The 27225-nt window shown below is 48.1% G+C and overlaps 12 protein-coding genes across 12 annotated transcripts; 5 read left to right on the top strand and 7 right to left on the bottom strand.

The window, feature by feature from the left end:
• Positions 1-553: 553 nt before the first annotated feature.
• N7478_009221 (uncharacterized protein) lies at positions 554-1000 on the bottom strand (the record flags this gene model as incomplete). Its single annotated transcript, XM_056925435.1, has 1 exon — positions 554-1000. One exon carries the CDS (start codon positions 998-1000, stop codon positions 554-556), a length of 447 nt encoding a protein of 148 aa, XP_056778161.1.
• A 425-nt stretch (positions 1001-1425) lies between these two features.
• Positions 1426-2499, top strand: hapB (CCAAT-binding transcription factor subunit HAPB; the record flags this gene model as incomplete). The annotated part of the gene is made up of 1 exon (XM_056925434.1): positions 1426-2499. The coding sequence occupies one exon, from the start codon at positions 1426-1428 to the stop codon at positions 2497-2499; it is 1074 nt and encodes a 357-aa protein (XP_056778160.1).
• Positions 2500-3769: 1270 nt separating this feature from the next.
• N7478_009219 (uncharacterized protein) lies at positions 3770-4672 on the bottom strand (the record flags this gene model as incomplete). Its single annotated transcript, XM_056925433.1, has 1 exon — positions 3770-4672. One exon carries the CDS (start codon positions 4670-4672, stop codon positions 3770-3772), a length of 903 nt encoding a protein of 300 aa, XP_056778159.1.
• A 1858-nt stretch (positions 4673-6530) lies between these two features.
• On the top strand, positions 6531-9373 carry N7478_009218 (putative arsenite resistance protein Ars2; the record flags this gene model as incomplete). Its single annotated transcript, XM_056925432.1, has 3 exons — positions 6531-6627; positions 6696-8692; positions 8765-9373. The coding sequence occupies 3 exons, from the start codon at positions 6531-6533 to the stop codon at positions 9371-9373; spliced, it is 2703 nt and encodes a 900-aa protein (XP_056778158.1).
• Positions 9374-9926: 553 nt separating this feature from the next.
• N7478_009217 (uncharacterized protein) lies at positions 9927-11138 on the bottom strand (the record flags this gene model as incomplete). Its single annotated transcript, XM_056925431.1, has 1 exon — positions 9927-11138. One exon carries the CDS (start codon positions 11136-11138, stop codon positions 9927-9929), a length of 1212 nt encoding a protein of 403 aa, XP_056778157.1.
• Positions 11139-11863: 725 nt separating this feature from the next.
• On the top strand, positions 11864-13627 carry flbB (the record flags this gene model as incomplete). The annotated part of the gene is made up of 5 exons (XM_056925430.1): positions 11864-11909; positions 12130-12219; positions 12282-12369; positions 12488-13075; positions 13165-13627. 5 exons carry the CDS (start codon positions 11864-11866, stop codon positions 13625-13627), a joined length of 1275 nt encoding a protein of 424 aa, XP_056778156.1.
• Positions 13628-14435: 808 nt separating this feature from the next.
• N7478_009215 (cytochrome P450) lies at positions 14436-16022 on the bottom strand (the record flags this gene model as incomplete). The annotated part of the gene is made up of 1 exon (XM_056925429.1): positions 14436-16022. One exon carries the CDS (start codon positions 16020-16022, stop codon positions 14436-14438), a length of 1587 nt encoding a protein of 528 aa, XP_056778155.1.
• A 1280-nt stretch (positions 16023-17302) lies between these two features.
• On the top strand, positions 17303-18709 carry N7478_009214 (uncharacterized protein; the record flags this gene model as incomplete). The annotated part of the gene is made up of 2 exons (XM_056925428.1): positions 17303-18209; positions 18297-18709. The coding sequence occupies 2 exons, from the start codon at positions 17303-17305 to the stop codon at positions 18707-18709; spliced, it is 1320 nt and encodes a 439-aa protein (XP_056778154.1).
• Positions 18710-19750: 1041 nt separating this feature from the next.
• Positions 19751-21653, bottom strand: N7478_009213 (eukaryotic translation initiation factor 3 subunit D; the record flags this gene model as incomplete). The annotated part of the gene is made up of 2 exons (XM_056925427.1): positions 19751-21318; positions 21446-21653. 2 exons carry the CDS (start codon positions 21651-21653, stop codon positions 19751-19753), a joined length of 1776 nt encoding a protein of 591 aa, XP_056778153.1.
• Positions 21654-23211: 1558 nt separating this feature from the next.
• Positions 23212-23730, top strand: N7478_009212 (hydrophobin family protein; the record flags this gene model as incomplete). Its single annotated transcript, XM_056925426.1, has 3 exons — positions 23212-23509; positions 23565-23629; positions 23689-23730. 3 exons carry the CDS (start codon positions 23212-23214, stop codon positions 23728-23730), a joined length of 405 nt encoding a protein of 134 aa, XP_056778152.1.
• Positions 23731-24075: 345 nt separating this feature from the next.
• N7478_009211 (uncharacterized protein) lies at positions 24076-24819 on the bottom strand (the record flags this gene model as incomplete). The annotated part of the gene is made up of 2 exons (XM_056925425.1): positions 24076-24243; positions 24304-24819. The coding sequence occupies 2 exons, from the start codon at positions 24817-24819 to the stop codon at positions 24076-24078; spliced, it is 684 nt and encodes a 227-aa protein (XP_056778151.1).
• A 572-nt stretch (positions 24820-25391) lies between these two features.
• N7478_009210 (putative oxalate decarboxylase) lies at positions 25392-27148 on the bottom strand (the record flags this gene model as incomplete). Its single annotated transcript, XM_056925424.1, has 7 exons — positions 25392-25525; positions 25584-26088; positions 26152-26272; positions 26336-26403; positions 26460-26631; positions 26684-26699; positions 26902-27148. The coding sequence occupies 7 exons, from the start codon at positions 27146-27148 to the stop codon at positions 25392-25394; spliced, it is 1263 nt and encodes a 420-aa protein (XP_056778150.1).
• Between the last annotated feature and the right edge of the window lie 77 nt (positions 27149-27225).

Here is a 27225-nt window from a genome sequence, read left to right as displayed (position 1 = left end):
CGGCTACACCCTGTTTCACGCCTTTCATTGCCATTGGTGCTTTACTTTGATGTTCTATTCCTCAATCCTGTTCGTCCATTCTCGCTTGTAAATTTGTCAAATTTGTTTTTATTGTATTTGATTCTTTTTTTTTATTTGTCCCAACTCTCAATCTGTATTGAATATCCATCACCTACTCATCATCGCCATCGCTGGAAACCTGCATCGCCAGTCTAACATATGACATCTAGCATCTGATTTGTCCCTTTACATCGGGTCCTCTGCTTTTTGCTTGCTGCTCCTGCAGACGATCGACAAAGTATGTCAACTTCTTTCTTGTTCTCTCCCCTCACACTCTCTCTTCAACCCAATCATTCCCGTGCCAACGCATGCATCCCGCCCGCCCCCTTCGCCTTGGGGCCCTAACCCATTTCTGGCTCTTCAGGGCGTGCGTTGCCAACCCACCCCCCTAATTTGCCAACGCATAACTCGGGCCCCCCGCTCATCATCGCCTGGCACGGTTCAAATTAAGAAATGTCAATACTGACGGAATCAGTCCTCATTCGTGGACATCTCACAACTGCGCTGTGACGTCTACTAATTCTCTGGATTCTTCGCATTCAATCCTCATTCGACATCCACTAGTCCGGAGTGGCACCGTCTCCCCAGATTTACTTGCAGCTTCATTGAAGTAGCCAAAAAGGGCGCCTGTGCCTGAAAGTAGTCTGCGCATCATCTTCAATCGCTCCCGGTCGCACATCAGCACGAACAACGCATCAAATCTCGTCGAGGGGCGCATCTCACTACCACCACCACTCCCCGGTCTGGCTGCATCACAGCCCAACCACGTTACACCCGACGCTGTGCAGAGACCGATTTGCTCAAAAGAGTTCAAACCCTCCGGGTTCAGGATTCTAGTTCGACCAAAGAGACACATCTGATCCTGGCCTTCAGACTGGTCTCCCCAAAGTTTTAAGGTATGCGCCGAGTCCCCTGTTACCCATTTGTATCTCTGCCCCATATTGTGTTGCCCCCACTTTCTCCAGCCAAATCCAGTGACTGTTCCGTGCTGCACTGTTGCTGACGCGAATTCCCGGGCCTGCAGACGATTGAGCCCCGCTCTGTCGAATCATCGCCCTCATCACGCTAAAGACTCCACGGTCGTGATTGATTAACTCTCTTCCACACACGCGTCTGAGATTCGCATTTTGCCTCCATTTGATTTGTTTTGCGACAACTCATCTGCTGGACAGTCTTCCGACCACTGTTCCAATCACGATATTCATCAGTGCATCTAATCTTCGAGTCTCGTCTCACTGTAACCGGGTGGACTTGGCTATCTTATCGCCGGCTATTCTCCCCAACCATATCCCCTCCTCTCCCCCCGTTTCTCGGGTGTGACACAATAGTCGCGTCGCGCCGTCTTCCTTTATCTCCTTCGCAACCATGGAGTACCCTCCACAATATCAACAGCCTCATGGGCAACACCCACACGCCCCGTCGCATATCCCTGGCCCATACCAACCAGGTCCACCGAATCCAGGTGGTCCCGTTGGGTCCATGGCATCCCCCACCAATCCCCAGGCACCTATGCAACAAACACACCCTGCTCATCAGACATCCCCGATCCTTCCATCGCAACAGCATTATCAACAAGCTCAGAATGCGCCCGGTGCCGTTCACCAGCAGATGAATTTCCCACAAGGCTATGGAGTCACCACGGCAATGCCTCAAACATATGGTATCTCACCAACCCAGGCTGCCGCGATGGCCACCGCCGCCGCCTCTGGACAATTTTACCCGCTTCATCAGGATGTTACCGGACAGATGGCGCAAGGGTCAAGAGGCTCCCCACGCATGGCAGGTGTCCAAATGAAGCCAGATCGGAATCCGCGATCTCCACCTCAGATGTCCGGCCAGATGCCTCCGATGGGCACTCAGGTTCAAATGGCTCCAAACTCCCAGTTGCCACCCCGTCGCATGAGCCATGTGGGCAGCCCCGGAGTGCAAAATGCGCAAATTAACCACATCGGCCGACCCTCGGTAGCTCCCCCACCTATGTCCGCTCCCCAAGCTGCTGTACAACAGAACCAACCTTCGCCTGAGATGGTCCCTAGTGGCAACCAAGAAGAGTCCCCCTTGTATGTCAACGCCAAGCAATTTCATCGGATCTTGAAACGTCGCGTCGCGCGACAGAAGCTAGAAGAGCAGCTGCGACTCACTTCGAAGGGCCGCAAACCGTACCTTCACGAGTCGCGACACAACCACGCCATGCGCCGGCCTCGTGGTCCTGGTGGTCGCTTTTTGACTGCTGACGAGGTTGCCGCGATGGAAAAGAAGGTGGCGGATGGCGATCCTGACCCGCTGGCCGAGATCATGGGAAGAGAGAATGGCTCTGCCCAGAAACGGAAATCAAGTGAGGTCAACGACGACCATATGAACTTGAAGAAGCCCAAGACCAGCATTAGTGCCGACGCCAGCGAACAAGACTCCGCCGACGCATCTGACGATGATGGTTGAATATCTCGTTGATGCCACCTCGAGGTACTGAAGAGTCATGATACCCCCTGGTGACCGGTGTTTCGCTTTTCTTTTCTATGTTTTCCTTTGTTCCCTTTTGTGATTGTTACGGCTTTATGGATGGACGTTTTCTTGGACCTTTCTCTAGCGAGCGATGTGTACGGATCCCCTTTTTACTTCTATTCTATTCTATCTCCTTGTCCTTTTTTTTCAACTCCCTTTTTACACTTCTTCTACCCATGATGTCTGTTTATAGCTTATGGTTGGACGATATTCTTTTCTTCTTTTCGTTTATACCTTTCATGAAGTATTCCGCACGATGGACGATGTTGTCATCTTGGTCTGGAGGATCGCCATCACATCAATCCCAATGAGCTTATATTGACTTGTGATATTCTTGAAACCAAATGCTTCATACCGAGCTTTCACGACTCACAATGACGGGTTTCTCGCCCAGCCATTTACCCCGCGAGTCCAAGAACTTGCCACATCATTTTTGTATATGTCGACAAGACAATCATGTCTTGCCTGGTTTCCATGTTCTCTGTCTCTACTACAACGGCTCTTACTACCCATGTTTACAGTTGGTTTGTGCTTCTTCAACGTTCAGGCGAATTTCTGTGTTTTCTTCGGTGTCTTTGTGTTGTGCGTTAACGGTTTCTGGTTGGGAATTTAGAGGGTCTCCATCACTGGAAAAACAGATTGGGAATCGGGCTTGGAAAGATTAGGTTGTTGTTGGTTTCCATTTCTTTTTTTTTCCCCTTTCTTTTATGAATATGAATCAATTTGTTACTGCCTATACCATCGGAGCTGCAATAAAGATCCAGTCTCATTCTTGTTTACACTGATCGGGCTTGTCTCGGATATGCACTTGTGCTCTATACATCATTACATTAGCGCTGCAGGATGATGATGTTTAGTTGGCAGCATTTCGTTCTGGTAGTAGCAGTGGTGTTGTTTCTCGGCGAGGCTACTCCAAATCTCTGGTTTATATGCATTGTTGAATCTCTACTGCACTGAAAATATCCCAGCCGTGCCTCTTGATGCCACCTAAAAGTTCAAATGTACGTACCCTAAAGCCCACCTCTAAAGAAAGTGCTCCTGCAAAACAGGCGAAACCAGTCGCCAGCCATTCCAGTATATCCACATCAGAGCAAAGTAAATATATCCACGAGGAAGAAGAAAATGCAACCACAAGGGAGTCGCTACGAAACCCATAAACTCCATACCATGCAAAAAAAGAAGAAACAACCCCCAAAGCTGCAACGCATCAAACAGCCTCCCAATCCATAGCATCGACCATAAACCCCCAATCCGATTCTGCATCAGTCTTCTCCTCTTCCCCAGGCTTCTTGCAAAGATCCACATGTGCTTGAGCACGGATATACGCCTTCTCCAACCCGTTGAAAACCCCAGTCAAGATCTCATCAAAATCAAAGCTAGCCAGCGGCAAAACTCTTCTTCCCATTTCAAAGGGATCCCTCTCCCGTTCTTCATCCGTCATATCAGCCGCTTTCCATCGATTCCGTAACTCCTTCGCCTTCTTCAACAACTCGTGGACATGCCCAGTTCCCAAAACAGGAGCTAAAGGCGTACTCTCCTCCTGTAGCGCTTGTAAAACGTTCGCATGGAAGCGATGAACACCCGCCGAGCCCGACCCTCCACCAACTTGAACACCAGAACCAGAACCGGAACCACTCCGTCCACCCACAGAAGAAACGGAGATATTAAACACAGCCAAAAGATGAACGATAGCTCGCTCAAGTAAAGCGTAGTATTCATGAAAATCAATCTTAAACATAATCTCGGAGTGAGCGACCTCCTCCGCAGAAGTAATGACACCGTCAACGGTCAGCGTTGCTCGTCTGTAGCCTTCTGCTAGGAAGGGAAGCTTCCATCGTAGTCGAGCGACGATTTTCATGAATCGAGATAATTCCTCTGCTGGTGCGAGGGGAGTTCCTGATCCTGGCCCTCCTCTTTGGTTCCCGTATGTGTTTGTTTTTGTGTTTGTGTTTGTGTATTTGTATTCGTTTTTATTGTTGGTGGGGGATGGTGTTGCGGTTGAGCGAATACGGTTCTCTGAGCGTGGGCGGCGGAGGGATCTTGATCTTGATGGATATGAAGCTGACTCGCTCGCGCTGGGGGCCCAGCGCGAGCTGAGGAGGTCAGACATTGGTGACAGGGATTCCTAGGTATGATGGTGTGACCTGGGTGAGAGGTGAGAGTTTGGATGGTCGCAGGTCCAAAGGAAAGAGCTGATCGTGGGGGTGCACGGGCCATTTACCAGATGTATGTATGTATGTATGGCCACAGGTGAACGATGTCGTCCTAAGCTCTGGAGACTTTTATGTCCGTGAGTTGTTTTTTCTTTTATACCCACAAAGAACTTAGAAAAGAAGAGTCATTAAACTACATAACATCTACACAGACCAAGATTGTCTTCTTTGGTCCCGATGAAGTGAGAGAAGATCGCGCCCTCCCAGCGTACTTAGCTACAATTGATTCCTGGAGAGAAAGGTGACTCGAATAATCAAGGGGTTTTAAGTGGATTGGGCTCATGAGCTCATTCCAAGTCTCAAGAAAGATTCGTCCGACCGAAGTCATCTGGATGTCAAGTTCTAACGCGTCAACATTGATACCTTCTATCGACTTATCTCTTATCGCCTTATCGGAGAGCTTTTAGCTTCGTATACCATCGGGTCCACAGAATGCTCTCTATGTAGATTGAATAGAGTCTATACCAGTGTAAAGAGGGAATTTATAAGATCAACTTAGGAAAGTCATAGCCTTTTCATTTCCGTATCTTCCTTTCTTACCGTTTGTCGTTGTCATTGTCGTTTGTTAGGTATCCGTGCTGACGTCCCAATGGGTATGTATGTTTAGCGCCGGACCAGAGGGAGAACCCCGACTGCACGTAGCCCCGGCGCCTACAGTAAAAAGGCCAGTTGCAGAACTCAGCCAATAGATGGCCCAATTATAAGTGCATAGACCAGGATAAAAACCAGGATCCTCTATCTGTAGATAATCATTGGAGAATAAAGACCAGGTTACAGTCGCCTTCCCGTTTGCACGCGCCTTACTTTGTCTCAAGAAAGCGGGTTATTCGGTGTACTGTAGGATACTCAAATTGATTTACTTACCACTTCGCGTCGGCTCTGTCACCCTTGTTCACCCTACTGGTGTTTTCTTTTCTAGTAATCACATCACTGTATCATTCAGGTCAACACAGATACATATCAGGTGACCCCGTGCAGAGCGCAACCCAAACGGGTTTAGCGTGTCTCCAGCTCCTTCTCCAGTCGGGAAACTTAGTCAACCTCGACCTTCTTCTTCTCCTTCAGCTGCGAGCTTGTTGCTTCTATACCCTGAACCGCCCATCAATTCAAGGCTTCTTGTAGGTGGCCTATTTTCCCTCTTCTTCTGGCACATTCTCCCCTTCTTTGGTTCTCAAGATTTTGCCCTGCCTGCAATCATTTGCTGTGTGCAACTCTCCCCTATCTTCTGGTTCCGTGCCTGTTCCTGCTTATCTTTTGCTTCCTCCGTTGGTCGATCCTACCGTACCTGCATTCGCCTACACCGTCGCTGGTCCTTGCGACCGATTGCGACTGCACTGCAGCGCACTGGCATTGGTTCCTGGCCTCCATTTATCTTCTCTTTGACTCTTATACCATTATCCGGGACCATGTGGCTGGTCAACCCTGCCGTGGGCCTGCTCAGCCACCATGTCGACCGCCATGTCATCTCATCTTGTTATTTTCCAATCCCTTGATCTCTTCTCCTTTCTGTTATTTTCCAACCCCTTCCTCTCTGTCGTGCCGTCACCTCCCGCTTTCTTCGCTTCTACCGCTTATCTGGGCCTCATATTGACGATGTCAACCTCTTAGCTCTTCGTGCGCATACAACTCGTCGATTCCTCCTTGGCGGCCCCACTCGCGATTCGGACTCAGCTTACGCATTTGGGACCTTGACGTCGGCCCATTTGTCGCAGAAGCCGTGGGATTGCGCGAATTTCGGAAGCATCACAATCGAAGATGGACTCATACGACGGCTATGCCTCACCAGGCAGAAATCGCGATGCGGAATCCTTCTCCGGGAGAGCCCCGGGTGAGTACGGACGCCGATCACCTGGTAGGTTTCATTGAGCTTGTTTCTACCTCAAGACAGAATGATCGCATGACTGACAACCCGCCTTATAGCCTCACAGGATCGACGCCGGGCTCGTGGTCGTTCTCGGTCGCCCATGATTGATCGCTATGAACCGTCTGACCGCCGACCCAGAGAAGACTTCTATAACACCTCCCGTGACCATGCTGCTCGGGAGCGTGAGGATCGCCGACGCCCGCCATCTCCCACTGTCGCCAACATCGATCGTTACATACCCGGCCAAGACTCTGGAAAACGGTCGCTCCCCACAAACCCACTCCCAAATCCACTCAGCCTAGACTTTCAAGTGGGTTTCAACTGGTTTGCCGAATGGTGGAGGGCCGAACAGTCCGTCGTTGAAGAGAAAGAACGTGTTAGGCTCGGTGGGCGTCGCCCATCTGATCGAGTCAAGGGAGAGCGCGAGGCCCGTGATGATAGAGACAAAGAGCGATTGCAGATCCAAGAAGCATATGATACCTATAAGGTGGATCTCCAAATTAAGCTGGCGCGCCAATTCGTTCAACAGCACCGAAGTGAAGAATGGTTCAAGGAGCGCTATATGCCGGAAGTGCGAAATCCGCTCTATGCCCGTTTCAAACAATTTCGGATAGGTGCATATACTCAATGGGAGCGCGACATCCAAACAGGTGTGTTCGATGATTTTACACTGGAGGGGATTTACAAGAACGAAAGCGACGGTGCTGGCGGGGTGATTGAAAAAGAGGAAGGCGAGACAACCGCTGTAGGTGAAACCATGGGCGTACTGGACTTATTACCCGTTCGAGGTGGTGAGCTCCGCGACGAAGCATTATCCCAGCCAGCGCTTCTCATCAAGACCTTGGCCCCGAATGTTTGCCGTGACAAGATCGAGGAATTTTGCAAAGAACATCTTGGGGAGAATGACGGTGGCTTCAAATGGCTCAGTCTCAGTGATCCCAACCCGTCTAAGAGGTTTCACCGTATGGGTTGGATCTTGCTTCACCCTGCTGTAGATAGCAGCAGCGTGGAACGCGGCGATGGTCGCGACGAAGAAGGCGACCATATGGACCATGCCAATACTGGGGAGGCCACCGGTACTGCGGAGAAGGCTCTGGAGGCCGTCAATGACAAAACAATTCATGACCCTGTCCACGGTGACTTTGTTTGCCATGTCGGTGTACATGTTCCTCCAGCGCAACCTCGAAAGAAGGCCCTTTGGGATTTGTTTTCCGCCCCCGAGAGAATTGAGCGTGACCTTGATCTTGCTCGCCGCTTGGTTTCTAAGCTTGACTCTGAAATGGGTGAGGGTGTGGATGGATTTTCCAAAATTGAAGAACGTATTGAGGATCTCCGAGGCAAGGGTTGGCTACAACCTCCTGTCACCGGTCCTGTCAGTGTTAAGAAGCACTCGAATGGCTTTGGCGAAGATGCCACCGAAGAAGGTGAAATGGAAGAGGGCGAAGAAAAGGAGACCGTCGAAGAGGATGACGAGGATGACGAGGAATTGCTAGCTAAGAAGAAGAAACTTGACTTCATAGTTGAATACCTCCGTCGAGTGTACAATTTCTGCTTTTTCTGTGTTTTTGAGAGTGACTCCATTCATGAGCTCAGTCGCAAATGCCCCGGAGGCCATCTTCGCCGACCGCGCTCTGGTCTTTCAAGCCAGGCCAAGCAAGTTGCTCGTGCCAGTGCATTAGGTCATTCTTTCCCAGCCAAGAAGAAAGACGGCAACGAGGAGGCAGAGGAGCGAGGCTCTCCCATTGCAGAGAAACGACCACAACGATTGAACAAGACAGAACAACAGCTTCAGCGTGCCTTCAATTGGGTCAAAACGTTTGAGGAGAAACTGTTACAGATCCTGGAACCGGAAAACGTGGACTTGCGCAAGCTAGGGGGCAAGCCTGTAGACCAGGCATTGGATGATGAGTTATCGAAACACGTGAAACAAGAAGATGACTCGCGCTACCGCTGCAAGGTGCCCGACTGCGCAAAGCTCTTCAAGGCAGAGAATTTCTGGCGCAAACACATCGAAAAACGTCATACAGAATGGCTTGAAACCATACAGCGCGAGGTCAGTATTTAAGTATTCACTTATTTCCTCGTACAAAATTCGTCCGATAGTTTACTAACTCTTGCTTTGCAGCTGGAACTTGTGAATGCGTACGTTTTAGATCCATCACGCATTGCTCCATCACGATCCGATGCCAACAGTAACGGTCACTTTCCTATGTCCTCTGGTGCAGGTCAGAGTGGCACCCCACGTGGCTTTAGCCTTACCAACGCGCCTTACGTCGGAAACCCCGGGGCTATCCCTAGCGGGTTCCCCACAGCCGGGATGCCCGGATTTATGGGACCCGGTGGTGGCTGGAACGGGAGTATGCTCATGGGAGGCGATGGTGCGAGTCTTCATCAACCAGGCGTAATGCGCCGTGGTCAAAACCGTCACAACAACAATCGCTCTGGACCGTATGACCGCCGCCGCTACAATGGCGGCAACGGCCGACTAAGCCCCGTTCGCATGCCCAATATGTATGGACCGGGCGCACGCCTTCCCCCATCTGCTGGAATTACAGTTCCCCCTGGTCACCCAGCTGCCAACATGGTTGCTTCTAATCCATTCCCCGATGCTATCGGGGCTGGCGGTGGTCTGCAAGCTATGCCCCCTCGGGAAGCTGTTCAAGGTCGTAGCTTGAAGAGTTACGAAGATCTGGATGCTGTGGGCGGCTCCGGCAGTGGCGAGCTAAACTACTAGGGAAACCTTCATCCATGTTTTTCTTTTCTTTCTCAATTTGTTTCCAATGGTTTGCCAGGTGTGCGCGGCGTATTGCACGGGAACGGAATGGGATATGCTTGATTTGCCGTGATTTTTCTTATTTCTCGGAGTCTCACATTTCTAAAAATCTCTCATCAACATTGTGTGAAACATCCATTTCTCTCATTTCTTTACCCTCTTTCTTTTTGTACTCAATTTTCATTCTGGCCCCTCCGTTCTACTCTTTCCTTCTATTCGTCCCTTAACCAGTTTGAGCACTGTTCTCCCTAGCCATCGTCTTTCTCGATCGGGGATCTCCGCCTTTGCATTAGCATGTACAATAAATATCCTTCATCAATCGGAGAATTGCCAAAAATCTTTTGATATCCAAGTCTTCGTCACGTCGTAAGTCATCGATATTAGTTGTGAATATCATCATGATCATAATTGGCATAAAAGTACATATCAAGCCACCCATGGCGCGAATATAAGAAATTGAACCAAAACAAAACCCGCTCCAGTAGAATGCAGCTCATTACGCCTCATCGAAGCATCACGGCATTTGAACTACAGTTTCATCTCGTGAATCCCTCCATTGCAATCCCATTCCTCGAACTCGCCGCTCACTAGCCAAAAATAGGAGTAAATAGATATGCATTGCAATCTCACCCCATGCATAAACCTTCAACTGCACCAGAACCATCTCGTTCGCGTCGTGCACCGAAACACCTCCTAAGAAGGACGGCGATAAATCCGTATACTCAAGTATACACCAAACTCCCCAACCAGCACGAGAATCCTTACCAATGAAATCCGACAGAAAGGACCAAAAGCGATGAAAGGTAGAAACATCCCAATGATGATCGTGGCCGGGTCCTTTCTTATCAGGCCAAAGTACCATATTTGTACTCCAGTAGCCGCGTTCAAGCGGATCAAGTGAGCGGGATTGATGAAGTGGTTTATAAGTGCGAGCGGGCTTGAGTCGCTCAGTGAGCATGGATAGTGTGGGAGTGATATGAGTGACGAAGGTAGCTGTTGAGATTGGGGGTGGAGCAGGTCTGATTTCTAGGGGGAGGAATGGGAGGAGATGACATGGTTCTTGAAGATGGGGAATATTTCCAAGAATCTTACGAGGACAAGGGAAATGGGAATGCGATGTTGAGGATACTGGGTTCACGAGTGTAGGTGTATTTGCGGGACCATGGGTGATAGTGGCTGAAGGGCTCACAGTAGATGTTAGAGGAAGGAGCAACGGCCCGATGCGGCATTTCTTGGATGGCGGATTAGAGTATGAGTCCTCCAGTGAAATCTCCCGAGTGTCGAGTGGGCATGAATCTAGGGAGCGGATAGAATGGATAGGATCTAGATCTGTCTCCGGCTGAGAGTCTGGAATAACGCTGACCAGACTGTCGAGGGAATCAGGTACCGGGTGATAGACACGATCTAAAGGAGCCGGTGGGCTGGAACCGATCCTAGTAGCGATCGGCTGAGCACACAGGGTCTGACCTGAAAGAGGTCTAGCAGGCTGGTGGTCCGAGCGAGGAGCAGGGGATTCCTGTCCGCGGGGTTTGATCAAGACAGAATCCACGGTGGATTGCCTTGGACTCTCACAGGTTTCCACTGCTGCTGTTGATGACGATGATGCTGGTTGTATGGTTCGCCAGTATTGATTGGACTGACAGGCAACGATGGCGTCGACTTGCGCCCGGTAACGCGCATCATCCTGAACGGTGCTGGGCGCAGAAACATGGATGAGGATCTCCATCAAGTATTTGTCACCCAGAAGCTGATTATGCAGGGGCGCTATTGAAATTTCGTGATAGGGTCTGGGTTTCTGAAGGACGTAGGTTGGTTCCCCTGAGACTGATCACATCTGCAGGTTGCCCAGTGCAGAAGAGGAAAAGATGGATTGTACTTTGTCGTGTGTGTGTGTGTAGTGGTGTTGGTAGTGGTGTTGGTAGTGGTTAGGTGATAAATGCCGTGCAACCATCAACTCTGTTGTATTGTATGTAGAGTTTGTATAGTGAAACCGGGCAATGATCTGATTTCCCTTGGAAGTCCTTTAGTCTGTTTAGTCTTATAGTCTTTTTCTGTTTAGTCTGTTTAGTCTGTTTACTTTGACTGAACAGGATTTCACTAGTGGGATGCAGATGTGATCTAATCCGTTCGATAATTATTCTTATTATTATGAACTTGAACAGAAGAAGATTCTATTCTCTCTAATATCTCCTGATCTACTATTCTACTACTACTATTCTACTGTGCTGTTGCCACATGATTTGATTATTTTCTTCCCGAAATCCCAAAAGTCACTGATCTACTCTTCTCTTTCCCCTTCCTCTTCCTCTTCTTCCACTCTCTCTCTACCTCCCTCTCTACTACCACTACTACTGATACCACTGTTTCCCCCTTCTTCCACTGCGCTCGGACTCATTCTTCTTCTTCTTCTTCTTCATCTACCCCTGGAACCATCCCATCCCCTTGCTCGCCATGGCGACCGGTGGAGTTTATCCTATGGATATGCAACAGCTACCGGGTAAGTAAAGCTTGATCGTGATCCTGATCTCCGCAACGTTTTGCGACCGCGCAACTTGGATTCCCGTTCTGTCGGATCATCTGGTCCTTCATCTCCGAGCGAAATGAATCAAACAGAACATCAGAGAGAACCACAATGGGAGATATCCATCGCATCTTCCTGAACAATGCGTCGGGGTTTTCTGAGCAAGTCGGCTAACCATTTCGGCGCTCCACTACAGAGCAACCAGAGACTCCCACCAGAGGTGGTGGCTTTGGCGCAGAGATCATGAAGATGTTTCAACCTGCTGGCCCTAAGAAGATCACTCGAGGTGAGTGATCTGCTTTCTGCCCTTCCTACCCCAAGACAATGCAATTAACTCGGAGATTGTAGAGGGCCAGGAGCCAAAACGCCGAGGGCCCAAGCCCGACAGCAAGCCAGCCTTAACTCGTCGACAGGAGTTGAACCGCCAGGCCCAAAGGTATATATATCCTCCCCAAGCGACAACCATGAATTGATGACGCTCTGAGAAAAGAAAGACCAAAGAGAGAAGGATTGATAATGTTTGTTCGGAGCTAACGCCATGTCCTGTCGAAAAGAACCCATCGCGAGCGAAAAGAACAGTATATGCGAGCACTGGAGACCGAGGTGTCTCGACTACGAGAGGCCTATACGAACGAAATATCCGATGCGAACGTCACGATTCAACAACAGAAGGAGGTGCTCCATACAATGCGCGATGAAAATGAAATCCTGAAGGAAATCCTGATTGCCAACGGAATTCAATTCGAACCTGAGCTAGAGCGACGTCGGGCCGAACGGGCTGCTGCCGGTGGTTACCAGTCAAGTCCGGTCGCAGTGAGCAGCAATGGATCGCATACAGCAGCTTTCTCGAACTCGATTTCCAACACGATCTCACATCAAAATACGACCCCCGGAACATCAATCTCCACGGGGATGAGCCCGCGCGCGACCGGTGGCATAGATCATCCAGACGTCTCGCCTGCGATGGCGTTTGCGCCTCAGCAACAAGTTTATCACTCTGGTGCCGGTGAACAACCCGTCAGTTTCGATCGATCTGCGTGTCAAACGGTAGATCCCGTGGTACCCGCAGCGATAAAGGGCGCGGCGATGAAGGGCGGCGTCTTTGAAACTGACCCCCAGCTTCAGATCGACTTCATCTTAACGTACGTCGTGTCTTACCATCTCAAATAGAAAAATCAACCAAACACCCCGAGAAGATCATTGTCACTAACCAATAAATGCATCTCCACAGATTGGAAGGGCCGTGCCGTGAACATACAGACTACCTCTGCCGACGGTCTGTGACCGAGGCCGACGACGAAGATATGCCATTCTCGGGCCATGCGCTCATGGCAACCTGCCCACCCCCGAGCTACATCGCCACGACCACAGCTGAAACGCCGTACCCGCACAAAGCCCCAAATCTGCCACATGCCAACCTTTCTACTCTCCTCAACCTCAGTCGACAGCTCGTGACGGACGGACAAATCACCCCGATTATGGCTCTGCAATGTCTCAAGAACCACGAGCTCTACCCCTCTCTCCGTCGCGAAGACATCCGAATCATCATTGATACCCTTAACACCAAAGTGCGCTGCTATGGATTCGGTGCCGTCGTGGAAGACTTCGAGCTCATGGATTGCCTGAGCAGCGTACTGGGAACTAAGGTTGATTTGGGCGTGACTCGTGTCCGCGGCGACTCCATCTACGCATGAGGGAAATAGCGAGGAAAAGCAGCATCTTCGACATCCTTCAACCCGATAGGAAACGATCAACGAATCTTCATGTTCTTTGTTTTTGTTTTTGTTTTTCTTTGTTTTTTGCAACATATTGATTTTCTTTGGCGCCGCATACGGAGTGAAACTTGATTCCTACCTCTTTGCTTTCGGTCTTTGATTCATCCACCTCGGAGCCATAGGTGATGATGACATCTGGTTTATCTTTCTTTATTCTCATTGTTATACTGTCTTCCTGACACTTCTACCACTTTCACCACTTCTACTTGGTTCTTTTCTGTATTGCTTGATCTTTCTGCTCTTTCCCTTTGGCGATGTATATATTGAAAAATGGGTGCGTGGCAGAGCCATCCACCGCGGGAGTTGATAATTTTGGCTTTTCCTTTGTTCATCTTGCTGGTCTTCATGAAATGGATGTTGGTCTCCATCTATCATCCCTCTTACCTTCATATGTGTGATCTATACTGGACTTCTCCAATTGATCTCCTTAACTTTTGCTTGTTTACTTTGCACATGTGCCTAGTACTTTGATATACTACTTCCACGCCATAAATAATCCCACTCTTTGCTACTTCAAGTTTTAGAATGAGTAGGCTTTGAATACGCAATTTAACGTCATATTACACTCCACGTCTTTCCAATAGTTAATGGTTTTTGCAAACATCGGTCTAATCGTCTCCTATAATACCTTCACTAAGGTAATTCTAGAGGCTTAGATAATATTATACCCAAGCTCTTCTTACAAGGAGTAGGATGTTGATCGGGTTAACTGTAGTATATCCAATATCTAATCTCCTAGAAGTAAATACTTCACCTCTGCTGACCTCGGCGTGATAACGCATGGAAAACTATTCGGAACACCACTCAGTCCACTCGAGAACGTGACGTGTGGTTTAATTGTTCTACCATTTTCATCGACGGGGCAATTTAAATCCATTGTAGCCACCAGTGTTGCCAACGCGATATAGACACCTGCAAGTGCCAAGTGCTGACCGGGACAAACTCTCCTTCCAAAACCAAATGGTCCTTCAGGTAAAGGTTCTCCTTTGCCTCCTTCGGATTTGGGAATGAACCGATGTGGAAGGAATTCATCAGGCGAAGAGTAATGACGCTCATCCCGCGACATTGCCCAGGCATTGGCGAAAACGACCGATCCTTTCGGGATATGGTAACCCTTATAGCAGTCATTTTCAAGAGAAGCATGGGGGACACCGAGCGGCGATAAGGGAGCCCAGCGTGTCGCTTCTTGAATAACAAGCTCCAGGTATCTCAGATGCGGCCTATCTTCAAAATTAGGAAGACGAGATATATGCCCTTCTTCATCGAGGCCGAGCACTTGATGTATTTCCTCTTGAACTTTCCTTTGTATTTCAGGGTGTAGTATGAGGTTGAGTATACAGACAATAATCGTAGACCAAGTGGTATTACCACCTGCAATGGAGATAGCCCCCGCTGCGCCTTTAATGTCAGCAATACTCGCCTCGCCAGGAGTGCCATTCTTTTCATGTTCAAGATATTTGCTAAAGTGCGTTAACATGAACGAAGGCTGCCATGTTTTACCCGAACGTATAGATGGCTCAGTTGCATCCCACGGTGCATCATGCAAATGCTGAATAGATGGTCGCGTCCGGCGTGCATGAGCAAGAGGCTGAAAAGCAGCCGATACCCTCTCCATAAAGCTGGGCAGAAATCGAAGCACAGGGAAGAAATCAACAATTGAAGCCCCAGGAACTCCTCCTTTCCCCGTGGCTTCTTCGACATCAATAGCCATCTTCACGTAAGGATCATTCTCATCTTGAACATCGATCCCGAATCCGATGCGTAAGACAACGGCCGTTGAGAACTGACGCAGAAGAAACTCCCAGTCATGCGGCTTTCGAAGAATAGCTTTTATAGCTCTCCTCGCCTCTTCCAACTGAATGGGTCGATACGGTTTACAGGCAGACTGAGTAAGAGATTGTTGAAGTAGCTTCCTATGAAGTCTGAAACGAGGAGACCAACGGAGGAAAGTAAGCGTGACGCCCCATCCCATAACTTCGTAGACAACGAATCGTGGACGATCCACAAAGTTGGCTCCTCGTTTATCCAGAAGTTCATGAGCGCTTTCGACACTGTTCAGGACGACTATTGGTTGGGACAGGACGTTGAAGTAAAGTATATCCGAGTTATACTCCTGCCCCCATTTAACATACTGGCGTTCCGGATTATCTTTGGGGATCATGCGGAGATGTCCCCAAATGGGGCTCTGGGGCGGACTAGGTGGCAGACGACGCGATTGCGAAGTTGTCCATTTGAATCTGATTATGATAGCTGTGGCGATAATGGAAACAACACAAATGATTATTTCCAGAGGAGAAGCTGATATATTGTCCATGGTGTTTGGGTGATGAATGTACTATCAGATAAATCGAGCTGGAGTTATCTGACGTTGAACCGAGGACGCGGCTTGGAGCTGCAGATGATCGACATCCAATTAACTGCCTGGGATTGCCTCCACATCCAAGCACCAAAGAAAGCCACTAACAGACAGGATATCAGTTCAGAGCTCGGATTAGTGTATGTATGGCAATTCTTATATATATGATATCCCGAATCCTGAATAATAGCGGGGCCCTGATGCTTAAGGCTGTCTCGGTTAATATCCGGGATCCACCATGTCGATCCTGGCGGGGGTTTACAGTGTATAATATACAAAAAGAAGGACTAACTCTTACTTTAGTACTAATCCAGGATACCCAAATTCCATTGATCGCAAATGAGAGAACATAAATGTCATTATTGGATATTTTCATAGAACTCATAATACAAAGAATCTAAAACCTCAATGCATTGCCCGAAATCATACCTAATACGCAGGTCCTCGTCAGTTACCTGTTACAAAAGGACACCGCGACTGAAAAGAAACGGACTTACTATATGGAGCTTGTTCGAACGGTCTCTTCGCTGTGAATTCCTGCCTTTTCGCATTCAACGTTGATTGCCGAGCATTGGAGGCTGAAATCAGAGGGGCTGTCTCATTCTTCAAGCTCTCTGTGTCTGTTTCTATCTATTGTTGTTGAATATACATATAAGTATTCATCGTGATTTCATCTTGCCATTTTTGAAGCCAGCCAGATACATACTCCAGATGATCTTGAGGTTTTCCGCCAAATTTCTTGGATTTTGCCGAGGGTAGGCATATTGAAACGGGAGTAATAGTTGGATGATCAAATATGATATTTAGTTCAAAGGTTGAAATGATGGAAGGGTAGGTAAGATGTAGTACTAGTAGGTACTAGGTATTGTTCAACTTGAACTTGAAGGACTCGGAGTAGAACGTGGGGTTTATATAGTAGATAGTACTAGTAGTGACTCAATCGCACTACTAATTCTGGGGCTGAGCAACATCGGACAAAAGAATTAAACTCGGAGTTCGATGCGTCAGTAATATTGCAAGCTCTCTCAAACTTAGTTCCCAGACAACACTAACCAGTTATAGTATACTGCATTGCTAATTCCATGCTCAAAACAAGAAATATCCAATATCGGAGTTCAAACGCCAAGAGATGAACTAAAACCGTTTAGACCTTCGAACTCCGAACTCCGACTAAGCATCCCATCCCCCTCATCTTGAATCTTTTTCGTAGTCCAGGTTCCTTGAGTACACTTGAAACAATGCCGACAACACGACGAAATGGTCAGCTGTGGTCCTGTGAGCCATGCCGCAAATCAAAGTTACGTTGCGACCACACAACCCCTGTCTGTGGGAGATGCGTCCGCCGCAACAGGGAGCATCTGTGTATCTACCACCCAGCACCACTAACGACTAACAACCCCCCACAAGGAAAACGGAGAAAACAAAAAATACCGCTATCCGCTGGATCAAGCAATGAATCTGATGATTGGAGCCAGAAGAAAGCCTCGTGGTCCACCCCGGGCTTTCTTGGACAAACAAGTTACTTCGATGTGTTTGCAGACGGCGAAAATGGATTGCAGATAGGAGGCCCTTCGTCTTCTCCAGATTCTATCTCGGTCAACCTGGAACGAATTCAACTGGGAGCCCGAGCACTGGCTCTGTTAAAACATCTCCCTATCTACCGAGAAATACTGACAGCACGCTACAAGATTTGGAAAGGATGGTCTCTTGGTTGGCCGATCACAAATATGATTCTGACATCGACAGAAGAGATATGGGCTTCTATTCAAAGTGAAGAACCAGATGAAGCACATCAGACATTACTAATGTCAAGAAGGCTGTTTGAAAAGCACAACCAACCTATAGAAATCCACTCAAACACAACCCTAGCCGAATTCGCATCTGCATTTGCGGGTCGCTGGGAAACAATCGGGTTATTATTCACTACCATTGGGTTGGCAGCGGAATACCTCCCAAATGGCCATTTTGTGAATATGGATGAATACCACGATAAAAATTACGAATCGGAAAAGATCTCCCTGATTTCGACTGCGATTGGGGACTTATGTCTTCAATTCTGCGACAGTGCTGGAATAATCAACGATATGCAATGCTGGCTTCTTTTACATCATATTTCTCTCCTGACAATTGTCTACGGGGACAGTGGTATGTCATTCATAATAACGAGCTTGGAAATCGATAGATCCCCACGTAATAAGCCTATCTAATTATTTATCTGTGTCAAAACTCTAGATTATCGACCATGGCGAAAGCTCGGCGACTTGGCCTCTACGACCTTCGCATTGGGACTCCACCAAGAGTCTAAGAATTGTCCATTTTTCCTTCGTGAGATGCGTAAGCGATCAATGGTAGGATCCTATGCCATGGATAAAGCGCTTGCCACATTTCTTGGGCGACCTCCCTTGATTAGCGGGCGATATTGTGATCTTCGAATGCCGTTGGATCTTAGTTGCGAACAAATAAATGCGGAGCCGGCCGAGATAGAAGCTGCTATTGAGGGACTAGATAGTGCAGGCTGGAATCAGGATGGGTCTTTGGAACGGGGTGCATGCGCACGCGTCACTTTGATAGGGGCCATCATTCGCGAAAAGGTTTTAGAGTTATCTCTCTGTCAGACACAAGATCTACCAGAGCGGGTTGAGTGAGAACCCCTTCCCCTATATACAATTGATTATCCTAAACAAGATGAATGAGTGATGCTGATATTTGCTTCCCCAGAGAGTTGTCTCAAGATATACACAAGCAATACCAGGAGCTCCCTGCTTTCCTACGTTGGGATCCTAATGCAAATACCGCAGGCTCAAATTGGGACGATCGTCTTTTAGTCGACTTGCATCTTGAATACCTATACAACGATTTCTTGCTGTATAGGATTCTCACGAAACGAACCAACATTCAACCAGAGCGAATTATCAGCCTGTCCTTAGAGATCATGAACGCACTTTTATCAATGGTTGACAGAACCTTTGAATATCCGACTATGAGACCGAATATTTCATGGCTTGTAAGTAGACCATACCTTCCTTGACCCACGAAAGAAGAGGAAAATCTAATTCAAAATCTGATACCAGCTTTGCCATGCTGGACTTCCTTCAGCTGGTGTTTTATCAGCCGACCTGTTACGGCAATCTCGACTACGAACGCCCGAGGCCCCAACTCGCTCCCGCTCCGAAGTTATCCAGAAACTAAGCATCTTCGCATCACATCTTGGAGCATTAGTTCGATCCGAGGAAGGAAATTATCAAATTGCACAGCAAGGCCAGAGATCTATCCGTTGTGTTTTGGATCAAGTTCTTTCTGCTCCAAATGTGCTTACGTTCCCTCCCGCGGCTGATCCCATAGGTTTCGATATTGATGACTCCACACTTATAAGTGCAGATTTACTGGATGGCATTGATATCGATGATCGAGGCCCGTTTCTGGATTGGCTAGATGGTACAATGGATGCCCAAGAGCAGCCATGGTTGACGTGGATGAGTTTAAATTAACATGCAATACCCCCCCGGGACCCGTTTACTGGAATGGACTAAGCAGAATTGTAATGAAATACGTTCAGATATTCAGGCATAAAGATTTGGTTCGTAATTCTTATCAAACTTTTGCATATGCACAGTCCAAGTAAACAAAAAGAAATGGAGATCTAGTCCAGACATAAAATAGAAAGCGTATCAGACCACAAGGAGAAATTACTCATCCTTCTCCTCCTCCTCCTCATCCTCATTCTTCTCCTCGGCCTCGAGTTCCTCATCCTCCTCGAAGGTAGTAGCAGGGACGCTGTAGAGACGCAGCACGGAGCGGTTGGGGTCCTTGATAAGGACGTACTTCTTCACAGCATCAACAGGCTCATCAGCATCAAGACCACGGATGCGGTCCACAATGGTACGAACGATACCCCAACCATTGCCAAGGTTCAGGTTCATCTGAGTAGCGAACTCGCGGGGCTTGTAGCCAACAACGCCGAGCACAACGTGACCAGCGGCAGAGCGAGGGTTAGCACGGGAGACGAAACCAAGCTTCATGCCATCGGCTTGAGCAAGGATAGCCTGGGTGGTCCAGCGAGCGAGCTTGCAGGAGTTGTTCTTCATCTCGGTGGCGATGACTGCACCACGCTGGGAGACAAGCTTGCTGCGCCAGTCAAGGGCGCCGCCAGAGCCAGGAACCTTGCTGTCGAACTCGTTGAGAGCCTTGACGATCAGCTGCTGATCGGCACCACCGGTTGGGCTCTTCATAACAGCGTCAACCTCGGTACGGACAATCATCTGCAAAGGCTCCTCATCGCGCTCCAGAGAGATATCGAAGCGGCGGTACTTGTAACCCTTGGAGGCGAGAGGCTCAGTCTCCTCAGCCTCGTTGTAGAAGGGGTTGGGCTTAGAGAAGGGGATCTTGGCCTCCTCGGATTCGGTCACGGTCTGGAGGGCGAAGTTGTGGTTGATGAAAGTGGCTTCCATAGCCAGAGCGCCTGGGGTGTTGATCTGGTCTAGCTTACCATTGGCCTCGGCAACCTCGAGAGGAGCGTCTTGAGCGTTTTCGTTGACGCTGACAAAATCCATCGAAGCACCGGGGCGCTTGTCGAAGAAGATCTTGTTGCCCTGGTGGGTAATGACAATATCCCAGGAGTAGACACTGCGAGTAGCACACATGAGCATGGACAGAATATCGGAGGTGGCGAAGACAGTGGCCTCGTTCTTCTCGGCAAGCTCGTGGATGACGGGATCCTGCGAGGTAGTAACATTGTAGGCAGCACGGTCGAGGGTTTGGATTCTGCGCTCGGCGTTCTTGACAGGGGGGCGATCGTAAGAGCGGTCGTAGTAGTGGAGGAAACCGTAGGAGTCGAGCTCCTCGCCATCGGGGGTCTCAAGGTTCAGCTTGGACAGACGGTTGAAGTCAACCTCCTCCAGCATTTGCCAGTCGGCGCGAATGTTGACAGATGCCTCACGAGTGCGTTGAGGCTTGTCGTAGTCCCTCCAGCCAAAGCGACGACCTCCACGGCCGCCGCCACCACGGCCACCGCGGTTATCGTAGTAGCGGTCACCCTGACCACGGCCACCACCGGCACGCTGGAAACCACCACGGCCACCACGCTGTCCAGCCATACCGCCACGCTGACCACGGCCACGGAAAACGGTGCCACCTCCACGACCGAATGTGCGCTTGGCGGATGTGCGAGTGTTGTCGACAACGGAGAAAGAAGACTCATCTTCAGCAGCCTGAACAGTGAAGAGACTGGAGGAACCGGCACCATAAACTTGTTGGTCTAGAAGAAGCGAGAGGAGAGAAAAAAGTCAGTAAACTGCGGCTTGCGATATCACGGTAAAGGCACAAAGAGAAAGAAGAAGAAAAATGATGAGAGGATAGAAGCGAAAGAAAAGTGAAAAAGTTACCTCTGAAGTTGCGGTTATACTGCTGACGACCCTGGCGATCACGGTCCTTGGATTCAGCAGTCCAGTCGGCCATACGGCCCAACTTGTCACCCTTCGAGAAGGGCGCATAGGGCACGCCGTTCAGCATGTTGTCGGCAGATGAGGAAGGACCCCAAGAGTCCTCCGAGGGGAGGGCGGCCACCAGGTCGGCGATCGAGGTAGGAGCCATTTTGCAGGATGAATTGAGCAAAAAGGCCAAAAATAGGTATTTTGCGTGGGGTTGAGATTATCGCCGGGAAGTTTTTGTGTCGCGAGTGGATGTGGCTAGGGTGGAGTTCAGCCACAGTGTACAGCCACACCACGTGATCCGGAGAAGTATATCTGGGCCCTTCATACTTGACAAGACTTGACAAGCTTAGAATTTTGTACTTCTGGACCTAACGAGGGATAAAACAATGTTGAAATAGAAGGTGTGCTCGATTGAGAAAAATTCGGAGAAGACAAAAACTGGAAATAACATTCCATGAAAGCATATCGCCACCTATGGACTCAATGACAGCCAAAAATGAATATTTGCAAGGGGTTGGATTGACTTAGCCAGATTTTCTCTTCTTTGTCTCAAGATTAGCATATCATTTCAAGCCCAATTATCTTCTCGTAATGATTCAAGTTCTGGCGCTTATCAGTGTCGGGGAAGAACAATGGATCTACAAACCGTAAAATATACGAGTACATCGACTAAAGATCCGATGTATAGCCTGCATAATCCAACCCATAGACCAAGTATGAGCCTCGGTCCGAAAAATTTCTATGAAATCAAGTAAAAATAGAGCCTACGATCAACTGCGGTTCCGGCGGTTCATCGCGAAGTGGGTCGAAGCGGAGCAATCAACGGAAAGAAACTTATCATAGCTGTTCAGACCAACTAGAAGATTCAATGAGAGCTTAGAAATGACAAATAACCAATTTACACCTCTAGATCATCTAACTGTTGTCCGAGAATTAATTTCAATCCTCTTCCATAGTTGATTGGTTCCTTTTGTCTTGAGGATCTGCTAGTTCATCATAGTGGATGAACGCCTTGGCAAGATGCACCTCGCAACCAACATGTCGGGTCGATGGGGGCCCACTGATAAGGCCATTGCGGCCAGGAACAGGAACCAGAGAAGAACCAATTCAATAGTTCAGCGAATCATGAATATAACCAAGAATCCAAGGCACCTGGCGATCCAATGATATACTCGGACCAAGAATGATCGACAGCCAAGGAAGGTCGCTTAGAAGTTTACAGCTTAATATTGAGGTCGATGATCGAAGATTTCAATAGAATCGATCTATGGACCATGTCGATCTTTGATCCATCCAAGACATTACTCTCCTGGCGTATCTATGCTTTCGCTGAGACTCAACCTATGATTCGATTTTTTCAAGAAGATAATGCCTATCTAGAGTGTCCTAGATCAATACTTTGGACATGTGAGATTTTCAAGACCAAGGATGCATCCTCTAAACCTCAGCCCCGGTGAGCATGAACTTCCTATACGTCACTGATAAGGCATTTTTGGGATGTTTGGTGAAGTTCTCTACTAAGCCAAAAGTTACAATGATGGGGATCATTATGGTACATTCTCCCAGGCAAGTCTCTGGCCGAAAAAAAGTTATATAAAGAACATGAAAGTTCCTCGATGAGAACTCCCAGAATCATTCCAAACATCTTCCGTCAGGTGACAGCAAATTCCTCAGGTCTTTTAAACACTCTCAGGTTGAAATCTTCCTACTCCATCACAATGCATTTCACTCTTCCTTCCGCCCTCTTCCTCGTCGGCATGGCATCTGCTCTGCCTTCTCAAGGCTCTGACATCGTCTCTGTGAAGCGCAGCAACGCTTCTGCTGTCGAGAAAGTGCACCAAGCTGCCGCTGCACTCAGTGGTACAACCGTTGATAACCAGTCTGAGACTTCGGACTGCGTGGGTTCGCTTCTCTGCTGTGGCTCTTTGACCACTCCTTTGGACCATATCGTGGACCCAATTCTGGAGGACCTTGGTATCAACGCAGCGAAGATTGTTGGCTCCGTTGGACTTCTATGTATGCTCCCTTGAAATCGTTCTTCAGATGGCCAACAGTTTTAACCTCCTTTTAGGTGACCCCTACGAAAGCAGCACCTGTTCCTCTGCTCCCCAGTGCTGTACCGAGGCCAACCTTCTTGTAAGTTTGCATTGACAATTGAAGATTCAGAGACAAGACTAATTACTGACTCAAAACAGGGCGGAACTCTTGCTCTTGGCTGCGCAGCGTTGAAGAAATAAATTTCTGTGAAGCTCCAGGGTTGATCCAGTTCAGATACTATCCGTAATCTGGCGATGATTGTTATGACTTGTGATCGACATCCTGTCCGCATAGCCCCTACCATTATGTTCTTTCTCTTCTTTTATTATAAATTTCAATGTGTACACATTTAATAAATCACCATGCTTCTACTGGCGTGGTATATCGTCCCCCGTACTGCAAGACAAGATATAAATGCTACAAAGTCATTGTTTTGTATTTCTCTTATAAACCTATAACGTAGGCTATAGACCCATGAAAGAACTCCTGTAATTAAAGAAACCGAATAGAGCGTACCCTCCCCTTTTCAAAATTCATTCTCGATTTCAAACCTCGTATGGTGGGGGTAGATCTTTCTCCGTATCCGAATAATTCTCATCAAAAGTCCCATCCGAATCATCACTAAGAGCTCTGTTTTCATCATCATGACTTCGAGGCTGCGTAGTCAGATTTGAATGAGGAGGATAGCCGCTTACAGATTGGAGAGGAAACGTCTATAGCGTTCTTAGTTGCTGCGAAAACCTCACCGTGGAGGATTTGTAGGTCTCACTTACTATCATAGATCCATCCTTTCGTATTGCGATTGGCACACGATCGGCCACTCTTGATACTAATTTTCCCCGTTTCCAGACTCCATACTTCAAAGTCAACCCTTCAAAATTTGAGCGGTATATCACGCATTCCTCGACGTTGCAATCTTTCAACGTTGACCTCCATAGGTCGCCCTTTGAAATGGTGCAATTGGCCAAGGTGCTCCGATTCACTTTAGATGCATCTTTGATTGTGGATGCGACCATGGTGCAGCGCTTTGCAGCGCTTCCGTCGCGCATCGTGCTTTCGGAGATATCACTGCTTTTAACAGCGTGGACATCGTGGAAATATGATTTGGTAGCTGTGGTCCTTCGCGCAATGCGAACTTGAGAGAGTAAGCAATCTTCGAAAGTGCAGCCTTTTAGCCAAGATCCTGTGACTTCGCAGTTTTTGAGTTTGCAACGCGCGATGGAGTTGTTATCACCGATGGTGGTTGTGCCAGATTTGAGATTGCCTTTCTGCTTTGATTGGCACGACATGGTGGAATCAAGAGCTGGTAGCATTAGCTGCTGGGCGTTTTCAGTTTTCAGTGTATCTATTGACTTCAGCAATAAAAAAGTGGATAGTCCTCAAATATTTGGTGAGGGAATGTGAGTAATAAAGCGGCGGGAGATTGAAGAGCTGTAAGTGGAACCCTGCTGCCTAAACGACACCGTAAGCTGCTATGTGTGGCTATGCACATGTGCAGATGTACAGAGTACAAGTAAATAATTAGGTACAGAGAAGTTACTAAGCACTAGAGCTTGAAGTTGTGGTGAGTGGACCATTGTGTTCAACTATCGATGTGGGGGATGTGAGAGGCCTAATACTAGTAGTACTCCTGAGGACACCACAGGGCCGAATATGCAATATATGTGACACTCAAAATTTCCAACTAGACAGATAACTATAAGAAAACTTGAACATGCTACTATTATATATAGCAGTACACCCGCGTCTGCGTCTGGGAGGCAGTAAAATAACTCGAATCTTAATATTTGTCTTGAATAGACCATGAAAGATTCATCAGAACATAAGCAAACAAATTTCCGACCCACTGATTTGGTAATGTTTAATCACTAGTAGAGCCAGCGACAACATATTGCTTCTCAGTCTTAAGTTGACTGAGTGTACTGTCACTAAGATTTAAAGTATCCGCCACAATCTGCTTCGGGGTAGAGGCAAGCCATTGTCCAAGTGCCATATCTAAGGAATCATGACGATTAGAAATAAATCTAACAGACATAGGGGCAGAGAGACGTACCAGTAAATTGTGAAGCTTGTAGTACCTCTACAAACATCAGATCCTCATCTCCCGTGTTTTCAATATAATGACTGTTGGACTGAGGGAAGTAGCCCACGTCTCCAGCTCGATAGTCAAACGTTGTTGCGGCATCTGGTGCCGTGAAAAGTGTTGCCCGTCCTTGGCCTTGGATGAAAAAAGTCCATTCATCACTAGTAGGGTGCCAATGAATCTCACGCATTCCACCAGGGTGAACAGTAACAATAGCAGCTGAGAAATTACTAGCAATGGGGAATGTGAGTGGGTCGACGATTTTAACGGAGCCCCCAGCTACCTCGTGTGCCGGCTGCTCCGAGAAATGATATGAGTAGCTTTGGGTACGGGGGACTACGCCAGACTGCGTGGTGACGTTTTGCTCTTCAATATCTTCTGGTGCAGGAGTACCTTCAAAAATGTATAACTCGTCATCTGGAATGTTATCGAATGCGGAGACAGGAACACCCAGGTTCTTGGATAGAACGGATTTCTGTATGAAATAAAATAAGTATTGAACTAGTCAAGACTGACCGGGTACTAGTGATGAACTCACAGGGGTATGAAGGAAGACTTCTGTTGCAAGGAAAGTATTGTCTTCATTGAAGTCACCCTGATCAAAGACCAAGAGGAACTCAACGCCGTCACTCAATGCCTGAATTGAATGGGGGACGCCCCTAAGTATGGAGAATCAGCGGTACTTCAAGGCAAAGCAGCAAGGGAGTTTCAAAGTAACGTACGGGGGGAAGAACCAAACATCGCCTGCTGTTAGGTCATCAACAAATGTCTGTCCATCTGGATTGACAGCCTATAGAAATGATGAGTATGGCTAAAATTGTCGCCGTAGTCCATTTGTTTACACACCTGAATTCGACAAGACCCATTGAGTACTAAAGACCACTCTCCAGCCACGTGCCAATGCAACTCACGATATCCACCGGGTTCAAGTCGCATATCAACCCCGGCCATATCGGTAGCATCAGGCATAACCACGGTGTTTTCTTGGCGTGCCCACCCGGCGCCATCAATACCAAGCCTTTCGTGATGTTAGTCTGGATGCTAAGTTGAGTAAGAACGGTCCCACATACCGATTGTGACTAAGACCTACCCTGACAGTCAGTAAAAGTTTATCATTTGAAGGAGTTTTGGAACCTACCCATAGGCCACTGTGCATTGATAGTTTGGCCATTGTCTGTACCAGGAGGTGCCAGTTTATCGCTGTTTATTCTGTCGTACCAGTAATTTCCTGTAGCACCAAGGGTTAATTATCTCCGTTGCCATAAAGATGTCGGAATATTGAACTCACGTGGACCCGGATCATCACTACCAGTGGAGCCCCGGATGGGCTGAGGGTTATCAACATTTTCGAAGTCCAAGTAGGAACCAATATCTGGATTCTCCTTTTGTCCCGGAAGAAGGCTATACTTGATATCGGGTTGAGTTCCACTAGCAATATTCTCTGTAGTGGAATATCCGACTAAAGCTTCCGACCCTCTCAACGGGGGATTGCTAGCCCTTTTGGTCGGTGCAGCGATAGTACCAACCAAACACATGGGGAGTAGACCGACTCCCCATGATATATGGTTAAACTTCATGGTACAAAGGATATCGAAGGAGATGAACAGTGAGA

The sequence above is a fragment of the Penicillium angulare genome, assembly GCF_028827245.1.
Source record: "Penicillium angulare strain IBT 27051 chromosome Unknown utg000005l_segment0_segment0, whole genome shotgun sequence".
Taxonomy (NCBI): Eukaryota; Fungi; Ascomycota; class Eurotiomycetes; order Eurotiales; family Aspergillaceae; genus Penicillium; species Penicillium angulare.
This window is presented reverse-complemented; position numbering and strand designations above follow the sequence as displayed.